At 42.1% G+C, this 24,972-nt stretch overlaps 1 protein-coding gene across 1 annotated transcript in view; it reads left to right on the top strand.

Annotated features, from left to right (window-relative positions):
* csrnp1 (cysteine and serine rich nuclear protein 1) overlaps positions 1 to 24,972 on the top strand; it is a 44,606-nt gene extending 19,634 nt beyond the window's left edge. Inside the window, exons 2-5 of the mRNA XM_003221863.4 lie at positions 4,848 to 5,055; positions 15,950 to 16,209; positions 17,510 to 17,806; positions 18,897 to 24,972. Coding sequence (XP_003221911.1) covers positions 4,872 to 5,055; positions 15,950 to 16,209; positions 17,510 to 17,806; positions 18,897 to 19,913 — 1,758 coding nt within the window. The 5' untranslated portion in view covers positions 4,848 to 4,871 and the 3' untranslated portion in view covers positions 19,914 to 24,972. The remainder of the gene's footprint in view (positions 1 to 4,847; positions 5,056 to 15,949; positions 16,210 to 17,509; positions 17,807 to 18,896) is intronic.

Here is a 24,972-nt window from a genome sequence, read left to right as displayed (position 1 = left end):
GACTGAAGAAAAGTATAACCTTCTTTGCAAGCGAGCAAAAAATAAATCAAATACCATAGAAAGCAGAGAGGTGTGTTGGGATCTTTCTCTCTGCTCAGCTAGTTTTTGACTTGCAGGGAAATTGTGCAAGAATTGATACAGCCATGTGTCAGAATGAGGTAATCCAATGGATTATATCCTTTCAGACTGCTAGAGCAGAGATAGAAGAAAGCAGTATGTTTATAATGATAAGACACGGCTAATCTCCCTGTAAGTAAACAACTAGCAAATCAGGGAAACGCATTCTGACACAATGCTCTTCTCTTGCTATGATATTTTATTTATTTGTGTTTTGTTTGTTTGCCAGAAAGTTGGTTTTGTGTAATAATTGCACTGCACATTCTGCTACATGTGAATACAAAGGTCATTCATTTGGCACCGGCATATGGTTAGGGACATATGCGATATTAAAAATTCAATGGTCTCTCTCTGAACTTGGTTAGAAAGCCAAGCGCAATGTGCTGGCGATGTTGCTAGCGACTTCTGGGAATAACAATGCATGCCCAGCTTCTAGTTTTACTCCGAGCTCATCACCCAGTATATTCAAATGGAAAAGTGCGATTGAACATTTTTCTGTCCATCATATCACATGCATCCTTTTTCCAATATCTGGTTTGGAAAGGCAGGTTGCGCTGAGTTGCAATGCTTGGGATCTCTTGCTTCTTCAGTCCTGTAATTCGGCTATCTCTCTGTGTACATTATACGGATAAATCAATACGTGCCTCTGTGGTTGAAGTCACTTTGTGAGTAATCTCTGCCTTAAGATGTCTAGTTTTGTGCTCACCCAGGCTCCAATAAACAGGCATTAAGTTTCAGAACAACCATTGGCATACTTTGATTTTATTTTATTTTTGCTTTTTGAAGGGAAGGAGAACAATTTCTTCTGTCTGAAAAAATATTTTATAGACTATATGGATGGATGAAGAAGTTGGCTGCTTAGAAAAGGCAGGTGAGAGGAACCTGCTCCTTTTCCTCAACATCCGTACTTGTTGTTGGGCTGGTTGGGTGGCATTCCAGGTGTCATCCGGAGCAGCGCCTTCCTTCTTCATGATGCTAGCCAGATGCCTTCAAGGCAAGTCACTGGGGCTTGCTTGGAGATCTGATAAGCACTGAACTTCCTCTGGTCCATAGTGAGGCTGAAAAGATGTGTTTATCATGCATATCCAGCCTTTTGGCTTGGTCAGCAGTAAGATATATGTTGAGTATCACTTATCTAGAATTCAGAAATATCTCCAAATCTAAAATTGTCCGTGTGGGTGGCTGAGGTAGTGGCGCCTTTGCTTTCTGGTCCTAGCATTTTGAATGAGGGATATTCAACTTACATTAAAATATGACTGGATGTTCTTAATGTGATAAGTCGTGATAGGTGTCCAATCAGTATTGTTTTTGTGGGAGCTATAGTGCTGGCTGATTTCGAGTATGGTTTTCTTTGGTGGTTAAGGCTCAGACGTAGCAGTTACCAAAAGTTTCTTCTCAGGTTCTGCCTTTGGTATTTTTATACAGACAGAGTTTGGGATGCTTATCAAAAGGAATAGTTTCCTACTACAGTAGAGTCTCACTTATCCAACATAAACGGGCCGGCAGAACATTGGATAAGCGAATATGTTGGATAATAAGGAGGGATTAAGGAAAAGCCTATTAAACATCAAATTACATTATGATTTTACAAATTAGGCACCAAAACATCATGTTATACTACAAATTTGACAGAAAAAGTAGTTCAATATGCAATAATGCTATGTAGTAATTACTGTATTTACAAATTTAGCACCAAAATATCACAATGTATTGAAAACATTGACTACAAAATGCATTGGATAATCCAGAACGTTGGATAAGCGAATGTGAGACTCTACTGTACTTATTCCTCAAGTTCCATGACAAAGTTGGTGTCACTGGTGGTAAGGTCTTAACAGGTTCTGGGTGAGCTAATCCAGCGTTAGTGGATTGGTGCCTGGATCAAGATTCTTGGACGGGTTCCCAATGACGGGTGCCTCACTTTATACCTCCTTTAAAAAGAGAATCTGGAAACTACCCCTTTCAATTAACCACAGTTCCATCAGATTGATAGTATCTGTGGTGTACTGCGTGTAATTAAAAGCTTGGCTCCCACACTGAGTTGACATATGTGCTGAGTTGACATATGTGCCCCTTGTACTTACCAGAAACCTGAAGAACTTTCTTCCCTTCTCCTGTTTCTGTTGTTGTTCTTGTTGTGTGCCTTCAAGTCATTTCCAACTTATGACAACTTTTTCATGGAGTTTTCTGTGGTTTAGAGAGTGTGAATTGACCAAAGTCACCCAGTGGGTTTTCATGAGTGGGCATACATTTCTTGTTCTCTGGAGGTAGAGTCCAACCCCACACCGGCTCCAATCTCTACAACTCCCTAATCCTGTGAGCTGTCATCTCCCCAAATTATCCTTTCTCAGTTCTGGATGGCCTTTGGTGCGCAGTGGCAAAACCAACATCCCCTGGGTGAGGTCCCATTGAAAATCCATATCTTTGCAATAGTCCATTTGTGTGTGTTCAGTTCAAGTGACCAAGAAGAACGCACAAAGAGCTTTTGTTTGTTTATTTGTTTGGATAATTGCAAGAGAACTGCCCAAACATGGGTGATTTCCTTGGGCCACTTTTTTGGTTTTCCTAGCTCATGTTTTGGGTTCCGTAGACCACTTTTTGGTTTCCTTGGCCCTAGTTGTTCCAGGGGGAATCCTTTGCTTTTGCAGCCAGTGTGGCTCAGCTGGACGGCTGAGGAGCATGGGAGGCTGTGCTGTCTTTCCTGGGCTCTGCCTAGCTGGCTGTTTTGTGCGTCTGTCTCTCCCCACATGGGACGGCCGCTTTCCGTGCTGCTCTCTGCAAAGTGGCTTAGTTAATTAGCGCAAGCGAAGGCTGCAGCCGCGTGGAAAGGGATGGAATTAAAGGCCCAACCCGTGCGCAAGAGTGCAGCCAAAACGTGGGGCTCCCTCGTGGCGGAACGTGTTGTACTCTGATCCCTGGGCTGTGTGTTTTGGTTTGTCTTAGGGCTTGCCTTCCCTCGTCTCCTTTCCTGGCTTAAGGGTAAAATTACACTCAGATGCGGGGAGGGAATAAAAAATCAGCTGTTTGACTAGAGCCAGGTCTTCTCAAATACAATTTCCTTGGATAATTGTACTTCCGCAAGATCAACATCGCCAGAGCTTGGGAAATCTGGGGGTTGTAGTCCCACAAGAGTGGGTCAGTGCAAAATTAAGGGTGCATTTACACTGCAGAATGAATGCAATTTGACAGCACTTTAACTGCCATGGCTGTTTGCAATGGAATCATTGGAGTTGTAGTTTTGCAATGTGTTTCTCTGCCAAAGAGCGGTGCTTCTTCGCCAAACTACAACTCCCAAGATTTCATAGCAATGAGTCATGGCAGTCAAATTGAGATCAAGCCACATTAATTCTGCAGTGAACATGCAGAATCACTGTTGCAGAGTAAATTGAAAACTGAGATTTTTTTTTTCGTGTCAGGAGCAACCTGAGTTGCTTCTGGTGTGAGAGAATTGGCCATCTGCAAAGACATTGCCCAGGGGACGCCCGGATGTTTTGATGTTTTTACCATCCTTGTGGTTGGCTTCTATCATGTCCCCACATGGAGCTGGAGCTGATAGAGGGAGCTCATCCACACTCACCCCGGGTGGGATTCGAACCTGGCAGCCTTCAGGTCAGCAACCCAACCTTCAAGTCACAAGGCTGAGATAACAGCCAAGGATACAAAGAGTTGGAGCAACTAGTTTTGTGAACATTTTGTGTTGTGTTTGTTGAAACATCGCAAACCATTATCCACTTGTATAATAATTCTGGAATTGTTGAGTTAGTGTGTGGTGCAACTCAAAAATTGTTTGTTGGTAGTCATGTAAATATCTTCTTCATCCACACCAATGGTGCATAGGAGAAATACAATATGTTTTTAGAGCCAATGAAAGAAAGGAAGAACCAATGCTTCTATAGCAAGCATGGGCAAACTTGGGCCCTTCAGGTGTTTTGGACTTCAACTCCCACAATTCCTAACAGCCGGTAGGCTGTTAGGAATTGTGGGAGTTGAAGTCCAAAACACCTGAAGGGCCCAAGTTTGCCTGTGCCTTCTCTATAGGATATTGGACTGCCAACTCCCATTGTCCCCAGCCTGTAAGACCTGGGGTTGGGGTGATGGGGTTTGTAGTCCAACAGCTCTGGTAAGGGATCATTGTGCCAGCCACTTCTGTTTGCTATACATTCGGGAACTTTCTCAAAAGACGCTCTATGTGTGAGAGAGAACAGCTGCAATAGCAGCCAAGATGTATCTCCAAGTGCATTTGGGAGCCAGCGAAATACTTGATGGGCAAACTGTAAATACTTCTTCATTGGAATAGACTCAAGGAAAGCCTTGGCTGTATCTTACCAGGGGATTGTGGGAGTTCAGTGTCCAAGAAAGTGGATTGCCAAGCTCTGGGACCACTGGTTAAGCTTGTTGGGACCAAATCCAGTTCAGTGTGCAATGGAATAGGAGACCGAGCTTGGTTTAATCCATTTCTCACCTCATACCCAAACTAGTGGCAGATAGTATGGGGAAATGTAGTCCAAATAAAAGTTTAAGATCACAGTTTGAGCTAAGCTGATCTTCTCATGCAAATGTCCCTGGCAAAATATCCATGGGAAGCCCCAGAATTTCCTGCAGCGAGGTGTGATTGGTAGCACCTACTTTGCAAAGATTTCCTTTCCTTGTGCCTGCATTTTACTCAAGGTTCACAATCCAAGATGGTGCAAATAGTTACTTACAGCTATTTCTTCTCTTTTGTCCCCCAGTTATATGAAAAGCCCTCCGTAACCATGACTGGAGTATTAAAAAGAAAATATGAAGAACTGGAAGACGACGCTCCCTATTCCTCCTCGTCTTCCTGCTCTCCTTTTTCCTCCTCCGCATCTTCAGCTTCTTCCGGATGGGAGTCCGACGAGGAAAGCTCCCGAGGAGGTGGCATCAAACCCCGGTTGGCCTTAAATTCCGACTTCACCCGTAAGTATTAATTTATGTATAGTATAGGATGGGCAAACCAAATCTGAAATTGTGATACGGGTGACTGATATTGTGACCCTTTTGCTTTCTTACATAAATGCATTTCGTGTTTTGATTTGGGTCCCATCTCCAAGTTATTTCATTGTGTAGATGCAACTATTCCAAAACATGGAAAAATCCAAAACACTTCTGATCCCAAATGTTGTGGATACGAGATACTCAACCTTTATTTGGTAACTTAATAGCACAATATTCAAATCAGCATACTTGTTCTCTGTCCATTTTTGTCCTCCTAACAAACTTCGTGAGATAAGCTGTGAGTGGAACATTATTATTATTAATAATAATAATAATAATAATAATAATAATAATACGTTAGTCCACAGTTACCCAATTGTGGGTAAGGTATACTTGTACACTTATTGTATAATATTATTATTATATTATTGTATTATATTATTATATTATATTATTATTATATTATTGTATTGTATAAAAATAAAGTTATTATTATTATTATTATTATTAATATAGTATTCATAGTAATTCTCTGTTCCTTTCTGTCCTTCCAACAAACCTCAAGAGATAAGTTGGGAGCATAATAATAATAATAATAATAATAATAACAACAACAACAACAACAACAACAACAACAGGAACAAGTAAACCTATTGTTACCCAATGAAAATAATAATAGTAGTAGTAGTAGTAGTAATAATAATAATGACATGTGTTATTATTATTATGACATGTGTTGTCGGAGGCTTTCATGGCCGGAATCACTGGGGTGCTGTGAGTTTTCTGGGCTGTATGGCTATGTTCCAGAAGCAGTCTCTCCTGATGTTTTGCCCACATCTATGGCAGGCATCCTCAGAGATTGTGAGTTCTGTTGGATGCCAGGCAAGTGGGGTTTATATATCTGTGGAATGATGTCCAGGGTGAGAGAAAGATCTCTTGTCTGATTCAGGCAAATGTGAATGTTGCAAATGGCCAGCTTGATTAGCATTTAGTGGCCTTGCACATTCAAAGCCTAGCTCCTTCTTGCCTGAGGGAATCCGTTGTTGGGAGTTAGCTGGCCTTGATTGTTTCCAACAGACCTCTTAGGATGCCTGCCATAGATGTGTGCAAAACGTCAGGAGAGAATGTATTTGGAACATGACCATGCAGCCTGGAAAACTCACAGCAACCCAATAATGCCATATTTCTTAAGTTCTAAGATGGCATCAATTGTAACAAGTACGCTATGTAACGTGATTTTTGTTCCCGGGTTATAAATGTCATTTCCTAATTGGTTCTATCATAAAACTTTTTTTTTGCGGGACATCCTGCAAAACATTTTGCTATATATGTTCAGTGAATATCTCACTGAGTTTCAACAAATTCAACCTAGTTTGTGGCAGCCACAAAAACAAGGTTTCTAGAGTATAACAACTACCTTCAAAGTAGGTACTGCAAAATTAAACAAGAAATAACACTTTCATACCAGGAACAGATTTATTTTCAAATTTTTTTACATTGTGCTTTCAATACCACCAAAAGAAAAATATTGTGTGTGTGTGTGTGTGTGATTCTAAGAGCATTCCATATTTAGAGATGCTTACACGTGGGGAAAGCTCATCTTATAATTGAAGAAATACTGTAATAATAATGAGTAAAAACACTGTTATCCCGTGTATGTCATGGCCGAGTGAGGATTTGAACCTGGGTCCCTGGAGTCCTAATCTTGTGCTTCCAGGCGCTACACTACATTCTTTAATGCCTGGCTGACATTTTTAGCTTCATGTTGGTGCATGTGTTTGTTGTGCCTGTGTTTTTTTCCCCATGTTGCCTTCACTTTGGCAAGCTGACATACACAATACCTGACACTGCAGTAGCTCCCAGAATTGAGTAATTCACAAAACATCTGGCTAAGACCTGGGCTCATAAATCAGGCTGCGAATTTATCTGCACAGAAAGGGATGAATTCTCTTGTTGGATTTAATTTGATGGAGGGAAAAAGTTGATTGCAGTTAAAAGGTGGGACGAATCAAACCTGGGAGAGATTGGAAGGTATTGATTGATGTCAGATATTTTTAGCTGGCTCTACACGACATTATATGGGTCTACTCTGATCATGGAATGCAGTTCCAAACTGCATTATATGGCAGTGTAGATCCAGCACCCCAGGCCATTCACTTCATATAAGGATGATTGAGCTGGAAGGTAATGATGATACGTTTTAGAAAATGCTTCCATTATTGGCTCGAATACATCGCATCGTAATCCAAGTTCAGTGATTTTTAATATATCTTTGTTTGTTTACATTCTTCTAAAATGAGCAATTACATACTGACAAATTATCTTGAGACACAGTTAATTCTTTTTTTGTGAAAACAAACAAACAAGCTGATTGAATGCAAGTGGAATCCAGTTATGGATAATTCCAGCTTATTCAGCAAAAGTATCCAGCCTCCTAAATTAAGATTTCTCTAACTGTGCTCAGCTGAGGTCTTTTGCCTCCGTTTCCCCGTCTTCTGCATACGCGAGCTGCACCTACGTCCCGCAGAAATGCCATCTGCTCGCCTTCTAACGAAGGGCAAGAGTTTTCATCGATAAATCTTCCTCGGGACCGCTGGGAATATTTGGTTTCTAAGGTCCACTTAGGAGACCATTTGCAAACCTGCCGCCCCCGTCTCCAAATGCTTTGGGAAGTCGCGGAATGACAAAGGCGCCTTTCTTTTTGTGTTCTGGCTTTTGTGCGGCAACAATGACCTTTCTGTGTTCCTTGCCTTGATTGGAAAAAAAAATCTAAAAATGCATTTTGGAGGAAGAGGAATGACTGCAAATATTCAAGCCTAACATCAATAGCTATCATACATTTCCTGATGGCTTTCCATTCTTCCTGGATAATGAACACAAACACATATATGTACATACAATGGACTTTCAGTTAACAGGCACCCATGGGGATTGGTAGATGCCTTCTTGGTTGCTTGAGAGTTGCTAATAGTATGACCCCCTACAATACCATACCATACACTCTGTATTGATATTCATACTGAAATACAGTCATTAAAAGCAAATTAAGACGGATAAAGACAAACTTAATGTAACACAGTTCCATTGCATTATAAAAACATGTTTGTGAGTGCAGTACACAATTTTAGTTAAATGGCAGTTAAAGTATTATTGGATTGTTGTATGTCTTTTGGGCTGTGTGGCCATGTTCTAGAAGTATTCTCTCCTGACGTTTCACCCACATCTATGGCAGGCATCCTCAGAGGATGCCTCACAACCTCTGAGGATGCCTGCCATAGATGTGGGCGAAACGTCAGGAGAGAATACTTCTGGAACATGGCCACACAGCCCGAAAGACATACAACAACCTTGTGATCCCGGTCATGAAAGCCTTCGACAACACATTAAAGTATTATTCTTTTGAATCTTTTGCCAGTTGCTTGAGAGTTCTGGTTGCTTGAGTTCCAACTTGAGAGTCTACTGCACACGCAAACACACATGCACACATATCTATGTATGCATCAATGAGCCCATCTGTTTGATGGGGAAAGTGACATAAACTGGTTCATGGTTTGATTCACATATTTAGCCTCCTTAACTGAGCCTTACATTTGCCTTTTGTGAAAACAGTGGTCACTGTTTTTGACAACCACTGCTTCTTCACTTAACTGGCAAAATCACATTCCAAGAACTACACGAAAGAAAGTCCCCAAGTTGAACTTTCCTGAGCCAAATTGGACTCATTTGGATCTCCAGAAACTCCATTTATCCAATCTCCATGGGTATTTATTTATTGATTTCTCATGTCAGAAGTGAGTTGAGAATACAGTTATAATGTATAGAAAAAACACAAAGTTTAAACCTTGGCATTATACTAAATTTCCTTTGACCAGAAGCTGGCCACTTGGGGTGCCTCTGGTGTTGTTATATGAAAGTCCTCCATTGTGCATGTGGCAGGGCTCAGGCTGCATTGTAGTAAGCGGTCTGTGGTTTACTCTTCTCCGCACTCACATATCGTGGATTCCACTTTGTGGCCGCATTTCTTGAGATTGGCTTTGCATCCCGTGGTGCCAGAGCGCAATCTGTTGAGCGCCTCCCAAGTCCCAAGTTGCCCAGGTGTTCCCAGGAGGAAGTTTCTCATCTGGCATCACCCATGGATTGAGGTTCTGGGTTTTAGCCTGCCACTTTTGGACTCTTGCTTGCTGAGGTGTTTCTGCGAGTATTTCTGCTGATCTTAGGAAGCTATTTCTTGATTTAAGGCATTGGCTTGCTGGCTGATATCCAAACAGAAGATGGGTGCCATATTATGATTATTATATTATTATTATTATTATTCTGGTTTTTATCTCTTAATTGAGATATGAAATTCAGAGCAGTGAATGGAGAGTCTACTGTGCCTTTGATTTTTCTTTTATGAAAACTCACTTCATTTTTTATACAGAAGTTTCCAAAAAGTAAATACATCCATCTTTGGGGGAACAAGGGATTAAGTGGAAAGATGTTCCTGCAGCTTGAATCTTGCAGGCCTTGCATTTGAGCGCAGCTTTGGATCAGTGCTATTGCTGATAACTGATTTCTTGGTTTGTTGGAAGGATCAAGGTTAGCGTACCTTCTTTGGCTGAGCTTGCCATCTTCGCCTGAGCAAACAGCCTTTGTAGAAGGAGGGGAGGTTGGAAGCCGGTCACTATAGATACTGCATTTTTAATCCTGGGCTTGCAGATTCCTTAGCAGCTGTTGAGCCTCATTCCTCTCCCCGGAGAGAGGCATGGGCCTCATTATTTAATATAAGGAAGAGTTGTGCCAATTTTAAGTAAATGGATTCCAGATCGATCTGGCTCAACCAGCACAAACGTGTCTCATGGATGCACTCAGATTGCTTTGACCCCTGCGTATCTCCGTTTAATTGAATTTCTGTAAATTGCTATCTTAAGCTAAATGGCTGGAAGCTGAGAGTGTGCCATTATTCATTGTGAGAGAGTGGGGTGCGATTTCTCGGTGGGTTTTTTTTTTTGCCGAATTATGGGACCCACTTTAGCGGTTTGGGAGAGCAGCGTCGGGCATTTTTATGTCCGTGTGTAATTGAAATAAATAGTTCGGAACAGAGGGACACGTCCTGCGAGCGACGGAGTTTGCAGCCCGTCTGCATATTTCGGCGACATGCGGTTCATTTGCATGTGATTTGCATAACCACAGCAGGTGTCAGCCCACAGCTGGTGGGCATGCTGGGATTGCGTTGCGATTGTTGTGGAATTCAAAGCCCCAGGACGGGCGGAGGGGGAGGCACAACCCAAATGGCTGAAATGTGGGGCAGGCTGAGTCCGCTTTGGAGTTCGGTTTTACCATTTGTGTTGCGACTGGGTGCTTTTCCATTCTTATTTATGTAATATATATTGTGGTTAGAGCATCCTGCTATGAATCTGGAGACTGGAATAAGAATTCCTGCTCAGCCATGGAAACGATGAGCAAGTCACATTCTCTCAGCCTCACAAAGGCCATGAACAAATTTTGCCAGGAAAACTCAGTGATAGATTTGTTTTAGGGGTGTTATAGATTGGAAATGACATGAAAGTACACCAATCACTTTCCTCCAGTGAACCCAAATTGAAGCATGTGGCTTTCATCCTTCCTACTTTTTATGGTCACAAGAAATTGTGTGGTCGGTCACATAGAGAGGATGAGAGAAAGGGTGCACACAGGAAGCCTAATGTCATTCATTGAACACTGAAGTCACCCATCGAGCTCTTCATAGCTCTGTTAAGGCTGAAAATGTGAGTTCCGTGTCTGAGTTGAACAATCTACCTGGCTTTTCTCAAACTTGTTAACCTGGAGGAAAACTAGAAATAATTTTGAGGTCTTGGGGAAGTAAAGGTAAAAGTGTTTCCCTGACATTAAGTCTAGTCATGGAGTTGGTGCTTGTCTCCATTTCTGATCTGAAGAGCTGGCGTTGTCCATAGACATCTCCAAGGTCATGTGGCCGGCATGACTGCATGGAGCACCGCTACCTTCCTGCTGGAGCAGTACCTATTGATTTACTCACATTTGCATGTTTTCGAACTGCCACTTTGGCAGAAGCTGGGGCAAACAGTGGGAGCTCACCTCGCTCTCCGAATTCAAACCGCCAACCTTTCGGTCAGCAAGTTCAGCAGCCCAGCAGTTTAACCTGCTGTGTCACCGGGGGCACTTGGGGAACCCCTACACAAAACTTAAATGTACCCAAATGAGTTCATGGACAGAGGTATAATCTAAACCTAGCTCATTGTGGTTTTCTGTTTGCCCACTTAGTTTCTGTTTGCCCACAGCTGAAATCCTGTCTTCCTTCCTGCAAAATTCCCCTCCTCAAATTGCTGAGCAGTCTCTTTTCTGGAGGTGGATCTACCTTATAGAATTAATACAGTTTGACACTCCTTTCACTGCCAAGGTTTAGTGCTATAGAATTACGCGAATTGTGGTTTTTTCAAGGTCTTTTGCCTTCTCTGCCAATGAGTGTGGGTGCCTCACCAAACTACATTTCCCAGGTTTCCACAGACATGGTAGTTAAAGTGGTGTGAAACTACTTTAATTCAATAGTGTAGATGCATCCTGGGTGAGTTATGGGCCAAAGTATGTTTTCCTCCCGGCTTTCCATTTGCATACTTAGCTATTTACCTGTTTTCCTTTCTGCAAAGCATCCCTCTCTGTCACCAAGCAGTTTCTTGACTGAATTACTTCTCATTTTTGGCAAACTAATCTCGACATTCCCTAGACCATTGTGCCGGCTGCTTTCGCTATTCCCAGCATGTGCATCTTTTTAAAAGTCTCTAAATTTGCATCAGCCCAGGGAGGAAACACCTGACTGTAGCCTGGCAAGGTTAAACGCTAAACTTTCCTAAAATGCATCGAACTCTTGCATTTTTTTTGCAGGCGAGGGCTGTTAAGATCAACCCCAGCCATGTTTACACTGAGATCACCTGCATAAAGATTAACTGCTGTGCAGCTGCTCTCAAATTAGCCCCTTGAGATTAGGCTATAGATTTACAGTTCCTCCCAGCGGAGAGCAAAGGAAATGTCATCAAAGCAGCTGTTTTGATGGTTTCTGTCTCTTGCAAGCACTCTCTTTCTCTGTCTCCCTTGTTTGCTCCTTCCTGCAGGCTCCGGCAGCTAAACTGTTTGGGTGTCTGTGTTTCTTTTCTTCCTTTCTGTGATATATATAAATATATATGGCTGCTGCGGCCTCTCCAAGGCTCCTGGCTGACAGCACGCAGATGGCGCGCTTAGGCGGTTAAAGTAACATGCGATGAATATTTCATGTCCCCGGTTGCTGCTGTCGGGAGGACAAATTTCCTTGAGAAAAAAAATCGCAAGCGCAGCAGCAACGACAACAATAACCGCTACCTTGTGGGATTGCTTGCGAAGGCTGCCTCGGTGTGTGAGCGAGCAAAAGCGTGCCGAAATCCATGCCACCGCAAAGCATGTGCTGTGGTCCTTTGGGGACTGTTAGTGTTCCGAAAGCACATGGGATCTGTCGAATTGTCGTGGCCAAGAACGTGAGCGGAAATGTCTCCTGAGTGAGGCCTCACCTGATCCATCGACTCACCGGGGATGATGATGAAGCCACACTACCTTACAGGGTTGTTGTAGGGACATCGTGAGAGTATAATCAGACCTTGATATTGTTCGGCGAGGGGCTTATTAACAAAAGACCCTCCTCATAAATGCACAGCAGAGTAACTTATTAGTAGCAACATGACCCAGCACCAGTAGCCAAAAGTGATAAAAAGAACAAAAGCACACAAACCAATGTTATCTCTTCCTTAGGAGGCTTTTCTTTGTAGTAGAATAATATGATTTGCACTATTTACAAATATAAGTGCAATAAGTTTTTTATACTTCCTTCTTTGATTCCATGCTGGGCGGCTTTCCCATGCAGATAAATTGCTTCGCTCTCACAGAGCCTCCTCTCACACCGAACTTACACAGCAGTCTTCACACTGGAGCTTTACACACAAGGGCTTCAACTTCGGGCTTCTCACACCAAGCCTACTCACATTAGAGCCTACTCACACCGAGGACTTATTTATTTATTTATTTATTTATTTATTTATTTGCTTACTACATTTATATCCCGCTCTTCTCACCCCGAAGGGGACTCAGAGCGGCTTACAAATCAAATGAACATACAATATATTATTAGCATAGCACAATATAAGCATTAAATTACTATATTGTACTATATCATTATATGGTAATATTAGTAATATTACATTTAATATTACATTTAACTTCACATACACTGAGGCCTTGTCTCACACTGAGGCTATCTAAACTACAGACACATCTGCTTATATTGAACTACATCTTTTGCTGATTCATTGCATCCATTTAACCCTTCCAGTGCTTGACTCAAATTTTTGTAATTAAAAATACCTAGGAGCCCCCGGTGGTGCAGCGGATTAAACCACTGAGCTGTTGGACTTGCAGACCAAAAGGTTGGCAGGTTCGAATCTGGGGAGTGGGGTGAGCGCCTGCTGTCAGCCCCAGCTTCTACCAACCTAGCAGTTCAAAAGCATGCAAATGTGAGTAGATCAATAGGAACCACTCCGGCTGGAAGGTAACGGCGGTCCATGCAGTCATGCTGGCCACATGACCTGGAGATGTCTACGGACAACGCCGGCTCTTCAGCTTAGAAATGGAGATGAGAACCAACTCCCAGAGTCAGATACGACTAGACTTAATGTCAGGGAAAACCTTAACTTTACCTAGTTAATTTTTAATATTTCTGACAGATATTTGACTGTATTACTGTTAGTTTGCATTTTGCAAATGGACAGGACGCAGATGAAATAACTAATGTAAAAGCCCTTCGAGACCTCAAAAATCTTATATAAATTGGTACAAGGCAGCAGAGAGTTTATGCCTAGCCTTGACTTTGCTTCTATCAAATGCTGTTCACATGAAAGTCATATACACACACTCATATACTAGCCAGACAATGATTTAGTATCAGAAGGGACTGCAAGAAACAAATCCCGATTGAGATATGTCCAACCAATCTTCTTTGTTTTGAACTCCTCCAAAGAAGGAGAATCCTGTGCCTTCCGCCACCAAGGAAGGATAATATCTTCCTAATGTGTTTTATTTTGTTGCATGTGAATCATATTCGACAGTGGAATATGCTGCTTTGGAGGGTGGCTGAAACTGAGTGGCCATCAGTCGGGGGTGGTTAAGTTGTGTATCACTTCATAGCAGGGAGTGCGTCTGGATGACCTTTGGGGTCTCTTCCAATTCTGTGATTCTGTTCTATTGCGAGTCTCTTTGGGGTGTTCAGTCCCAAACCAGGATACAAATGCACTAAAATTATAGATATAACAAGCTGTATAATATAGTGATTAGCATGTAATAGTAACTTAGTAAATAGTAGCAGATGCAAATCTGAAAGGTCACTGGGTGTTTTTGGTCCCTCATTATCACATAGCTGATCCTACTTTGCAAGGGGGTTGTGTGGATAACATGGGAGGCCTTTGAAGAGTAGGAAGGATAACACAAGGGGATAATTTACCAGGATGTTTTGAATGTTTTCTGAAATATGAATCACAAATGAGGGAAGCAAATGCAAATGAGTTCGCTGGATACCTTTGGTTGCGGAGTTGAGTCTTGCTTTGGCTTCCTGTTTTCCTTTTGACACGGCACACGAGGCTGCCAATGTCGTACAAAAAGAGCCCTTTTTCTTGCCAACACGTTGCGCAATATAAATCAATAAACAAACAAACAAAATGTTCCTTTCTTTGCCATCATTTGTCATTTCTCTTTTAAAAGGGAGCAACAAATTACACCATAAATTGAAACTGTGTCATATTTTCTAGTTACAGTCATAATTACAGGGCACACGTGACAGCAGTCATCTCTCTGTGGGCGTTTCCTGTGGCTCATTTTTGCTGCCTTCCTGAAAATCCTGATTTTTCTCTTGGTTTCTTGAAACAGTTGAGTTTCTATATCTCACGGATATGAAATGGCAGCTCTAATAACTCATTCCCTGACAGGAATCACATAGGGTTGCTGTGAGTTTTCCGGGCTGTATGGCCATATTCCAGAAGCATTCTCTCCTGACATTTCACCCACATTTGTGGCAGGCATCCTCAGAGGTTGTGAGGTCTGTTGGAAACTAAGCATTTGGGGTTTATATATCTGTGGAATAATGTCCAGGGTGGGAGAAAGAACTCTTGTCTGCTTGAGGCAAGGGTGAATGTTGCAGTTGGCCACCTTGATTAGCATTGAATGACCTTTCAGCTTCAAAGCTGGGGGAATCCTTTGTTGGGAGGTGTTAACTGGCCCTGATTGTTTATTGTCTGGAATTCCCTTGACTTCTGAGTGTTGGCCACCTTGATTAGCACTCAATCAGGGCCAGCTAACACCTTACAACCAAGGATTCCCCCAGGCAGGAAGCAGCTAGGCTTTGTAGCTGTAAGGCTATTCAGTGCTAATCAAAATGGCCAATTGCAACATTCACACTTGCTTCAAACAGACTTTTTTCTGCCACCCAGGACATTTTACAGATATATAAACCTCACTTGCCTAGTTTCCAACAGACCTCACAACCTCTGAGGATGCCTGACATAGATGTGGGTGAAACATCAGGAGAGAATGCTTCTGGAATATGGCCATACTGCCCGGAATACTCACAGCAACTCAGTGATTCCGACCATGAAAGCCTTCGACTACACACAAATCACATTCTTGGTAGCAACAAGGACTCAAAATGTATTAGAGTAGGGTTGCATCTACACTATGAAATTAATGCAGTTCGACCCCACTTTAACTGCCATGGCTCAGTGCTATGGAATCCTGGTAGTTGTAGTATTTCCAGGTTAACCTGAAGGCGCATTACAAAGTCTAATCTTCTCACCCTCTTTTCCCTTTCCAGCGACGTCCATCCTGAAGAAGAGCAAGCGGCTAAAACGCAACAACGTAGAGTTTGACCGGGTGACCGTCTTCTACTTCCCTCGCTGCCAGGGCTTCACCAGCGTGCCTAGCCGTGGAGGCTGCACCCTGGGCATGGTCAGCAGGCACGGCTTCTCCCGGGAGTTCACGCTGGCCGAGTTTTCCAAGGAACAGGAGGCGGTGCGGCGGGAGAAGCTGAAGGAGCGCTTGAAAGAGGAGAAACTGGAAGCCTTGAAGTGGAAGGTAAACCTCAAGAGACAGCTTGTCAACATCTCCTTTCAATTACGGTGCCCAGAATTGGACACAGTGTGATTCCAAGTGTGGTCTGACCAAGGTAGAATAGAATAGAGGGGGGGGGTATGACTTCCCTGGATCTAGACCAGGGGTCCTCAAACTTTTTAAGTGGAGGGCCGGTTCATGGTCCCTCAGACTGTTGACGGGCCAAATAATCATTTGAAAAAAAAACAACGCGAACAAATTCCTATGCACATGTCTTATTTGTAGTGCAACCCTCCCAACAACATTTATTTATTTGCTACATTTATACCCTACCCTCTCTCACCCCGAAGGGAACTCAGAGCAGCTTACAAGTTTTATGTACATACAATATATTATATTGTTAGCGTAGCACAATATTAGCATTATATATTACTATATTGTACTACACCAATATACTGCAATATTATTAGTAATATTACATTTAATATATAATTAGTATTATTATATTGTATTATTATTAATATTATATTGTATTACATGATAATATTAGTATCAATATTATATGTATACACAATATATTAATTACCATGGCACAATATTAGTAAATGAAAGAACAATACAATATTTAAAAATAAAAACAATTTTAACCAACATACAGTAAATCTATCAGGATTTCAATGGGAAGTGTAGGCCTGCTTCTGGCCAATGAGATATCTACAAGTTAAGTAGAATTGTTGTTGTGTGCCTTCAAGTCATTTCAGACTTTGGGCGAGCCTAAGTCTAAAACTGAGGGTGGGGGCCAGGTAAATGACCTTGGAGGGCCGCATCCGGCCCCTGGGCCTTAGTTTGGGGACCCCTGATCTAGACACTAGACTCCTGTTGATGCAGGCCAAAATCCCATTGGCTTTTTTAGCTGTCACATCACATTGTTGGCTCATGTTTAACTTGTTGTCAACAAGGACTCCAAGGTCTTTTTCACATGTACTGTTGTTGAGCCAGGCATCATCTCCCATTCTGTATCTTTGCATTTCCTTTTTTATGCCTATGTGGAGTATCTTGCATTTGTCCCTGTTGAACTTCCATTTTGTTAGTTTTGGCCAATCGTCTCTCCAATCTGTTAAGATTGCTTTGAATTCTGCTCCTGTCATGTTCCCTCAGCCTTAGAGGGAGGCAAAATCAAACCCTTTCTGAACAAATCTTGTCACGGGTCACCATAAGTCAGAAACGACTTGACAGCAACAATCACCTCATAGCAAGATATTGACTTCTCTGGTGCATTCACTTCCCTTACTTAACACTACCTCTCTCCTTTTTTCCAAAACAGCTCACCATGAACGGTACAAAAGAGTCCGAGGAAGCCAACCAGCTCACCACAGAAGACATCTCGGATGACGACATCGAACCCAATGGCACCGAGCTGGAGGACGGCTTCTTCCTCCAGCCCTACCCAGCAAAGAAGAGGCGAGCTCTGCTCAAGGCCATGGGCGTCAAGAAGATCGACAAGGAGGAGAAGCGGGAGCTGCACAGCATCCGCCTCTCCCGGGAAGATTGCGGCTGCAACTGCCAGGAGTTCTGCGACCCGGAAACCTGCAGCTGCAGCTTGGCCGGCATCAAGTGTCAGGTGGGTGGCCTTCCCTTGAAGAGGGCTGTGGGGATCGCAATGGGGCAGAACGTTCTCATTCTTTTGCAAAGGGTCCCCAGTGCAGACTCAGTCAGGCTTGAGTAGGAAGAGTAGTGCATCCGGATAAGCCATGCATTTGAAGCTGGCTACCTGATATTGCAGAGCTAGACAACAAATGCCCAGAGAAGTGTGCAAAAGAAAGCCCTTAGTTCGTGTAATCACCATCTGGGCCTCAAACTGGTTCCAGGATTTCCTATGAGATCATCTGCACAGTGGAACTGCTTTTGCTATATTGGTTTGAGACTGACTTAAATGGTCAGTGCAGATGTGCTCTTTCTCTTAAGAATGATCACTGCAGCCATTACCAGGGCTTCCAAGGTAAGCAGCTACTTTTTGCCAGAAGGCGAATGGTAATTTCTGCTGTCGTGTCCCGTCAACACAGCTGTTGGTTGTCCTTGCCAATCTGTTCCTTCTCTGGAGCTTTCAGCTTCATACTTAAATTGGCAATGATGAACCTTCCTGTTAGCATATTGCTTAAGGCTACCCAATATGTCCATGGCGAAGCCAAATGAAATCTGTATGACTTGTGGTTTGTCACCCTAGACCAGGAAATACTCTGGTCTTCCTCACTCCCCAGAAGTTTATTATGGTAAGACAGGAAGCAGAAGGTTCCAAGAGTAAAGCACATGCTGAAAAAATTATATGGGTATTGTTTGACATCATTTAAAGAGGTGACAGGGTAGTGGGGCTGAAAGATGGGATTTTCTATTGTATCTAAGGGTCTGGGCAGTCTCTTTGTCTTTGGAGGTCACATAAACATAGATGAACGATAGCTTTCAAATTGGCACAAGTGGAGCTTCCATGTTCCCCTGTGAACCACTTGAACTATACGTATTCTCAATGGGGACAGTTCCAATGTTTTGGGCCTCTGCTGGGAAGAAATTCATTTCAAATGCATGTGCAACATCAGTCCCAAGTGACTTGTAGACAAGATGCAAACAATTCAGCCAGTGGCATCCAGATGCTGGTGTTTTGTTTTTATAAACCAAACAGAGGGTAAACTTGACACAACTTCCTTTTTTGTTGACAGATGGATCACACTTCTTTTCCTTGTGGTTGCACGAAAGATGGCTGCGGGAACACGGAAGGACGGATCGAGTTCAACCAGGCCCGCGTCCAGACGCACTTCATTCACACCATCATGAAGCTGGAGCTGGAGAAGAACCAGCAGAGCAGCGAGAGAAGCCTTGAGCCCGAATCCCCGCTCAGGGAGCGTCTCCATCCGTTCAGCTGTGCGGCGAATAAGGCAGTGTTGGAGGAAAGGACCAAGCCTCTGATGCCTGCCTTTCAGTTCAACACCGATTTGGAGACCATTGGCGAGAACAGCTGCAGCAGCGACATGACCGACTCGTCCCTCTCGTCCAGCCAGAGCGAGGATTTGGAAGAACCGTATGAAGCTGCTCCGTCCGAAAAGTCGCAATCGGATGTTGACGACGACGGTTTGGCCCGGATCCTTCATTTCAGTGATTCGGAGGACGATGGCACTGCTTCCGGTGGCTGCCAGGATAACTTGAGTTCTTTCCATCCGACCGGCTTCTTCAGTGTGGATGTGGAAAACCAGTGCGTTGCCAGTGTGGCTGAGAGGTTTGACGGCAGCAGCGGATTGAGCCATTTACCGCACCTCACCGAATGTTTGGACGAAAACGCCAACCAGGAGGCAAACAGTTTGCTTGAGGAGGCCTCCTCCTCCTCGGGAGCGCAGAGCGACGAGAGCCTCTCTTCCTCCGGGGAGCAGGGCTCCAAAAACTACATGGACCTGAGCCTCTCCTGCGACTCTCTGGACTTTTTCCAGTCCTTCTCGGACTACAACTTGGGACCCCTTTATAACTCTTTGAAGGAATACGAGAACCTGGACAACTTTTCAGCCCTCCAGCTCCAGCTGCCAAATTTCCCCAGCTTGCCCCAGTCCGGGGATCAAAGCACCTGCTTTTTGGAGTCCCTCATCGGTTTATCCGAATCGGTCCCAGAAACCCCCGCACCTTTTACAGACAATCAGCTTCTAGAAGATGCCATTAAGTCATCCCTCATGGAGACAGTGAAGGTTTAATTTTATGTATGTGTTATGTGTTTAAAGAGTCAAGGGAAAGGAACTTTTGAGACCCACCGTGAATAAGGAATCCTTAAAAGAGAAGGAGATGCTACAAAAGACCGAGGGCAAATGGATATTGTTCTTTTTGGGGAGGGAGGGGAGAGCAAAAAACAAACAGTCTGCAGCTACAATCAGTTTTCTTTACAGCTCTGGCCTTTTGATGGCATTGGGGAGGAAAAACAGAAGATACCTTTTGCAAAACACAAATTTACCTGCATTTTGTACAGGTGGGCAGGGAAAACCTTGAGAATAAGTATTCCTTGCATTTTAACACTGTGGATGCTCCACAGGGCATCTTCTGCCAACATTTTCATATGTTGGCAGACAATTTTTCTCAAGCTACTTTGAGAGCTTTCTCTGTATATTTATTGTGAAAACGATTTGCAGAAGGGTTCTCTCTCGCTTCAAACGTTTACAGGAAATAAAAAAGAGGCCCATACACTATTAGATGCATCTTTTCCCTCCCTGCTCTATTTATTGCAAAATTCCACAGTTCAATACAGCCCCTGACGCTTGAACTGAGCACGGAATCTTATTTAAATTAACCATACCTCGGATGTATTATGTGTACAATCATATTTTTGCATAATATATCTGACTTTATTTATTGGTTACCTTTGCATACCTGAGTAGCATTGGGGCTTACTTAGGACCTGAAACGGAAGTAGGTTTTTGGCACAAGAGGCTTTAAGGATGTGTTCTGGTTTCGTTCTGTTTTTTCCTGTTAGGGAAAAATATGAAGAAGGTGTTTCCTTTCAATGCAATCAAATGCCTTTTCTTGCTGGAAACCAGACTTCATATTTAAAGTACATCCTTAGAAATGAGGAGAACTGACACCAATATTGTCTAAAGTCCCAACTCATTTCAGTGGGTCTACACTTAAGTGTTTTAAAGCAGTGGTCTCAACCTGTGGGTCCCCAGATGTTTGGCCTTCAACTCCCAGAAATCCTAACAGCTGGTAAACTGGCTGGGATTTCTGGGAGTTGTAGGCAAAAACACCTGGGGACCCACAGGTTGAGACCACTGCTTTAAAGTCTGGCTCTCATCCAGTGTCTTTTGAAGAAGCCTTGTTCCTCCATTACAAACATCACATTCTCTTTCACTCTCTTGGATTCCAAGCTTAGCCCTGGTCTCCTTGATCTTTCCTGGTGTTGATTAAACTGGCTTCAAATCAGCTTACTTCGCAGTGTAGACACAGGGTGAAATGTAGTGTTGTACGCAATTTGAAGAGTGCCTTCTTTGCACAGTGGCAACTCCTTTGGCTGCTGTTGTAATCTGGATGCAATGCAGTCAAAGGATTTGCTGTTTTGGGAGAATGATGGTCATTTGGAGAAAAGGGCACCCATTGGATCATTTTTGTGGCTGGAAAGAGCATTTGAATTTTGGAAATTTGAGCATCAGTCACAGCAAATTGCTGCAGTTGTGCAAAAAGACCAGCCAACATCTACCAAGCTCCTGCGTTGTACTATAGAAAGAGAGGCTGTATGTAGTGTTGCTATTTAAATGCAAGGAAAAAAAATCTTGGATTTTCTTTTTCCTACCCTGTTATTCTTGCAGAAGAAGACTTGTATCTTTGTGAAGTCCATAATTCTTCTGTGGATAAATTAATAATAATAATAATACCCTTAACTATTAAGAGTGAGAGTGTGTGTGAGAGGAAAGAAATAATATGAACTATTTAAAACAGAAAAAAGTGAAAATTGTGTTTTTAAATTATTTTCTAATTTATTTAATTTACTTAAGGATTTGGCCATGACTTCTTTATAGAATGGATCAAATGTACCCCAGTGTATGGAAAGAGAGCATAATTTTGGGGAAGAGCCAAGCTTGCAAATCAGGAGGATTTTTTAGCCTTTGCAATAAGAAGTGCAAACAAAATTAAAATGCAAAACACTGTGCTTAATGGGGTATTTGTTGTTGTCTCGAGAGGGAGAGTGGATATCAATGTGGAGCTGGACAACTGCAAGTGCCGTGCATGAAAATACAGGGCCCTGTTGTAATGCAGTTTGTATGGTGCAGTGCCCATTCATTCTCTTAAATAGGATCCGCCTAGCATTAATTGTTTCCTAATGATCTAAAGTCCCCCATATTTGAATGGGATGACACAATTGGGAAAGGAGTGAGAACAAGGCTCCATTGTATTCAATATATCCTTGTATTGGGACATGGCTACAAATGGTGATCTTGTCCAGCATCTGAATGGCACACAATTTGGAGTGCTGTTTTGATGCTTAGAAAGTAGACAACACTTAAAAAAAATCAAAACAAAACTTTGGTTCAAACCCAGATATTTATAAACCTTTTAAAAAGAAATGAACTGAGTAATTGAAAAAGAAAATACTGGAATCAAATGGTTTTTATGTTGGAATATGAATGCACACACACATAGCAAAACCTCTGCCTGAACATAATTTAGAGGCCTTTCAAAGGTATATCAGTCTGTTTCTGTTAAGTAGATACTTAACAGAAGTAGTTTCTGTTAAGTAGACCCTCTGTCTTGCTGTCTCTTGGGTAGTTGGCTGTGATGGTTTAGAAGCCCTATTTTGCCAAATATTTTCAATTTTTTTAAAGTTGTGTTATCCCCACCTTCCGCTCTTTTGTTGATCATGGGCTGAGATTACACAAAATGTCTCAAGCTGTAAGTAGGGGCTGAGATCCCTTACACCAGTGGTAGGATTGATCTGCAATTTATGGAGAGTACTTGCTCATCCCACTAGAAAGGCTTCTTAGGTACTGTGAGTATGCAAAAGGATCTTAGAAATCGAGAGAACAAAGTTGGTAGCATACGCTTTCATAGACTTCAAGTCTACTTCAAGTAGATGCAGGTTGTTTGTGAAAGTTTATGCTACCATTCTCTCACAATCTCAAAGGTGCTGCGAGATCCTTTTGTGTTCATACTCCACATTAATACGTGTTTGGGCAACACTATTGTGTGCTTTCCATACAATTTATTAATTGCCCATCACTTGCCTATACCAGCAGCCCCCAGTATATAATGATTCAGTTCAATATCTTCAGTGATCCCATATACATATTGAAGTAAACTGTGGCTTTCCAGATGGGAAAAGCTATAGCCCCCATTATTTTTGGCCCAATTGATAGGAATAGCAAGATCAGAGAGACAATCTTGGCTGGAATTCTTAGAAGTTTGGCCTGCTTTGAGTTAGGTCCCTTCCACCCAGCTGTATGAAATCCCACATTATCCACTTTAAATTGCGTTATATGACAGTGTGGACTCAGATAACCCAATTCAAAGCAGATATTGTGGATAATCTGCCTAGATATTCTGGGTTATATGGCTGTATGGAAGGGCCCTTAGAAGGAACCTTAGCAGAAATACTACAATATGGGCATAAAGATTGAGATTTAAGTACTCGAAGGGTAATTCCATGGACTTTGATTGCAGATACCGGGTAGAGTTAAACTGGCATAAAAGTTAGCTCCACAAATTATCCCCAAACACAGTCATTTTACCTTTGCTGCCACATCTATTGCTTCCCATGTAGTTACCCAAGTCACAACAATTTGGCTTTGAGAGACCAGCTATTAAGCATCCTAAACTAAAGAATTCGGACCAAAGGTTGCAATGGACTAAAGTCTTGGGAGGCTTAGCTCTTTTATGCTTCCCTTTTTTTAATGCTTTTCACACAAAAAAGGGATCTTCAAATCCATAAAAATAATTTCCCAAAAATCAGGCAATTTTTATTAATTACCATCAAATGATGGGTCAGGATTTGTATGTGTGTGTGTGTATTTTCCATTATTATTGAATGTTCTCTTTTACACAATTCCCATTGGTGAGAACAACTCACTTTCTTCTTTGAGGTCTCTGTGGAATACACACCTATGGTAGTTGATGCACCTATGCAGCAACTACCATAGGTGCGAATTTCACAGATGACCACTCGAAGGAGCATTTACAGGTAAGCAACCATCATTTCTGGATTGTGATGGTTGGACCACCAAATCATGCACTGCAGTTGTAGTTGGGTTCTGTGGGTTACGAATTGGTTTTGCTAAGGATAAATGTTCCTGCCTCTGAGATATATTATATCCGGCACTTTGACCTCTAGCGGTCTTGAAAACACCAAATCCTGAGCCCTTCGGAAAGACTTTGACCCACAAAAGTCTATGCAAAGATTGAACTTTTAAAAAAAGTATCGAAAGAGTTAAAACAATCTATAGAACAATGCGGCATCCAGTGCAAAAGGGTAATCCCACTATGGGCAATTTTTTAAAAAGGAAAGTATTTAACTTTAAATATATATATATATCTATATCTCCCAGTTTTAGTATTTAATTTGTGGGATCTTTTTTTCAATCCTGCCTAAATTAAATAATTATTTTCTTTAGGACATTTTTTGGTACTGTTTTGTATTTTATTTTAATTTCTTTGGCACTAAAGCAGCAATTGTTGAACATTCCTCTCCTCCTCCCTCCGTCAATAAATGGCATGTGTATGTATGTATGTATATGTATATATATATGCACACATGCCATTTTGAAATGAATGTTGGGAGATTGAGGGGTCAAACCCCTTCTGCCTTCATAGATTTCCCCCTCCTCTTTAATTTATTTGTGTGGGTGCCAACTTCCCTCTTTTCACACCTCAGGGTGCACTGATTGTAAATAGATATATATATATCTCCTTTCTGTATCTTGTATAAAACGTTGCCTGTTCGAACCGTTTTATTATTATTGTTTTTCTTTAAAAACAACAAAAAGTCCTGGGTATTTATTTGATACAATCTGTACTTAATCTAATGCATTGATCGAAACGCTTTGGTTTCAACTGCTTTACGTTTCTGCATCCTCTGTGTATATAATGTGCTTACATTGCTTCCAGGTACAAGTTTTAAAAAGATGTGTTTTATTTTTACCTTTTTCATTTTCATTGATATTTAAAAAAAAACAAAAAAGCATTATCTGCCTTTGAGCTGCTGTCTCTCATTTCATCCAAGCAATATGAAGAAAATTTCATGACGCTTTCAAATAAAACAACTTTTTTGCTTTAGAA

This window comes from Anolis carolinensis, chromosome 6 (assembly GCF_035594765.1).
Source record: "Anolis carolinensis isolate JA03-04 chromosome 6, rAnoCar3.1.pri, whole genome shotgun sequence".
Classification (NCBI taxonomy): domain Eukaryota; kingdom Metazoa; phylum Chordata; class Lepidosauria; order Squamata; family Dactyloidae; genus Anolis; species Anolis carolinensis.
This window is presented reverse-complemented; position numbering and strand designations above follow the sequence as displayed.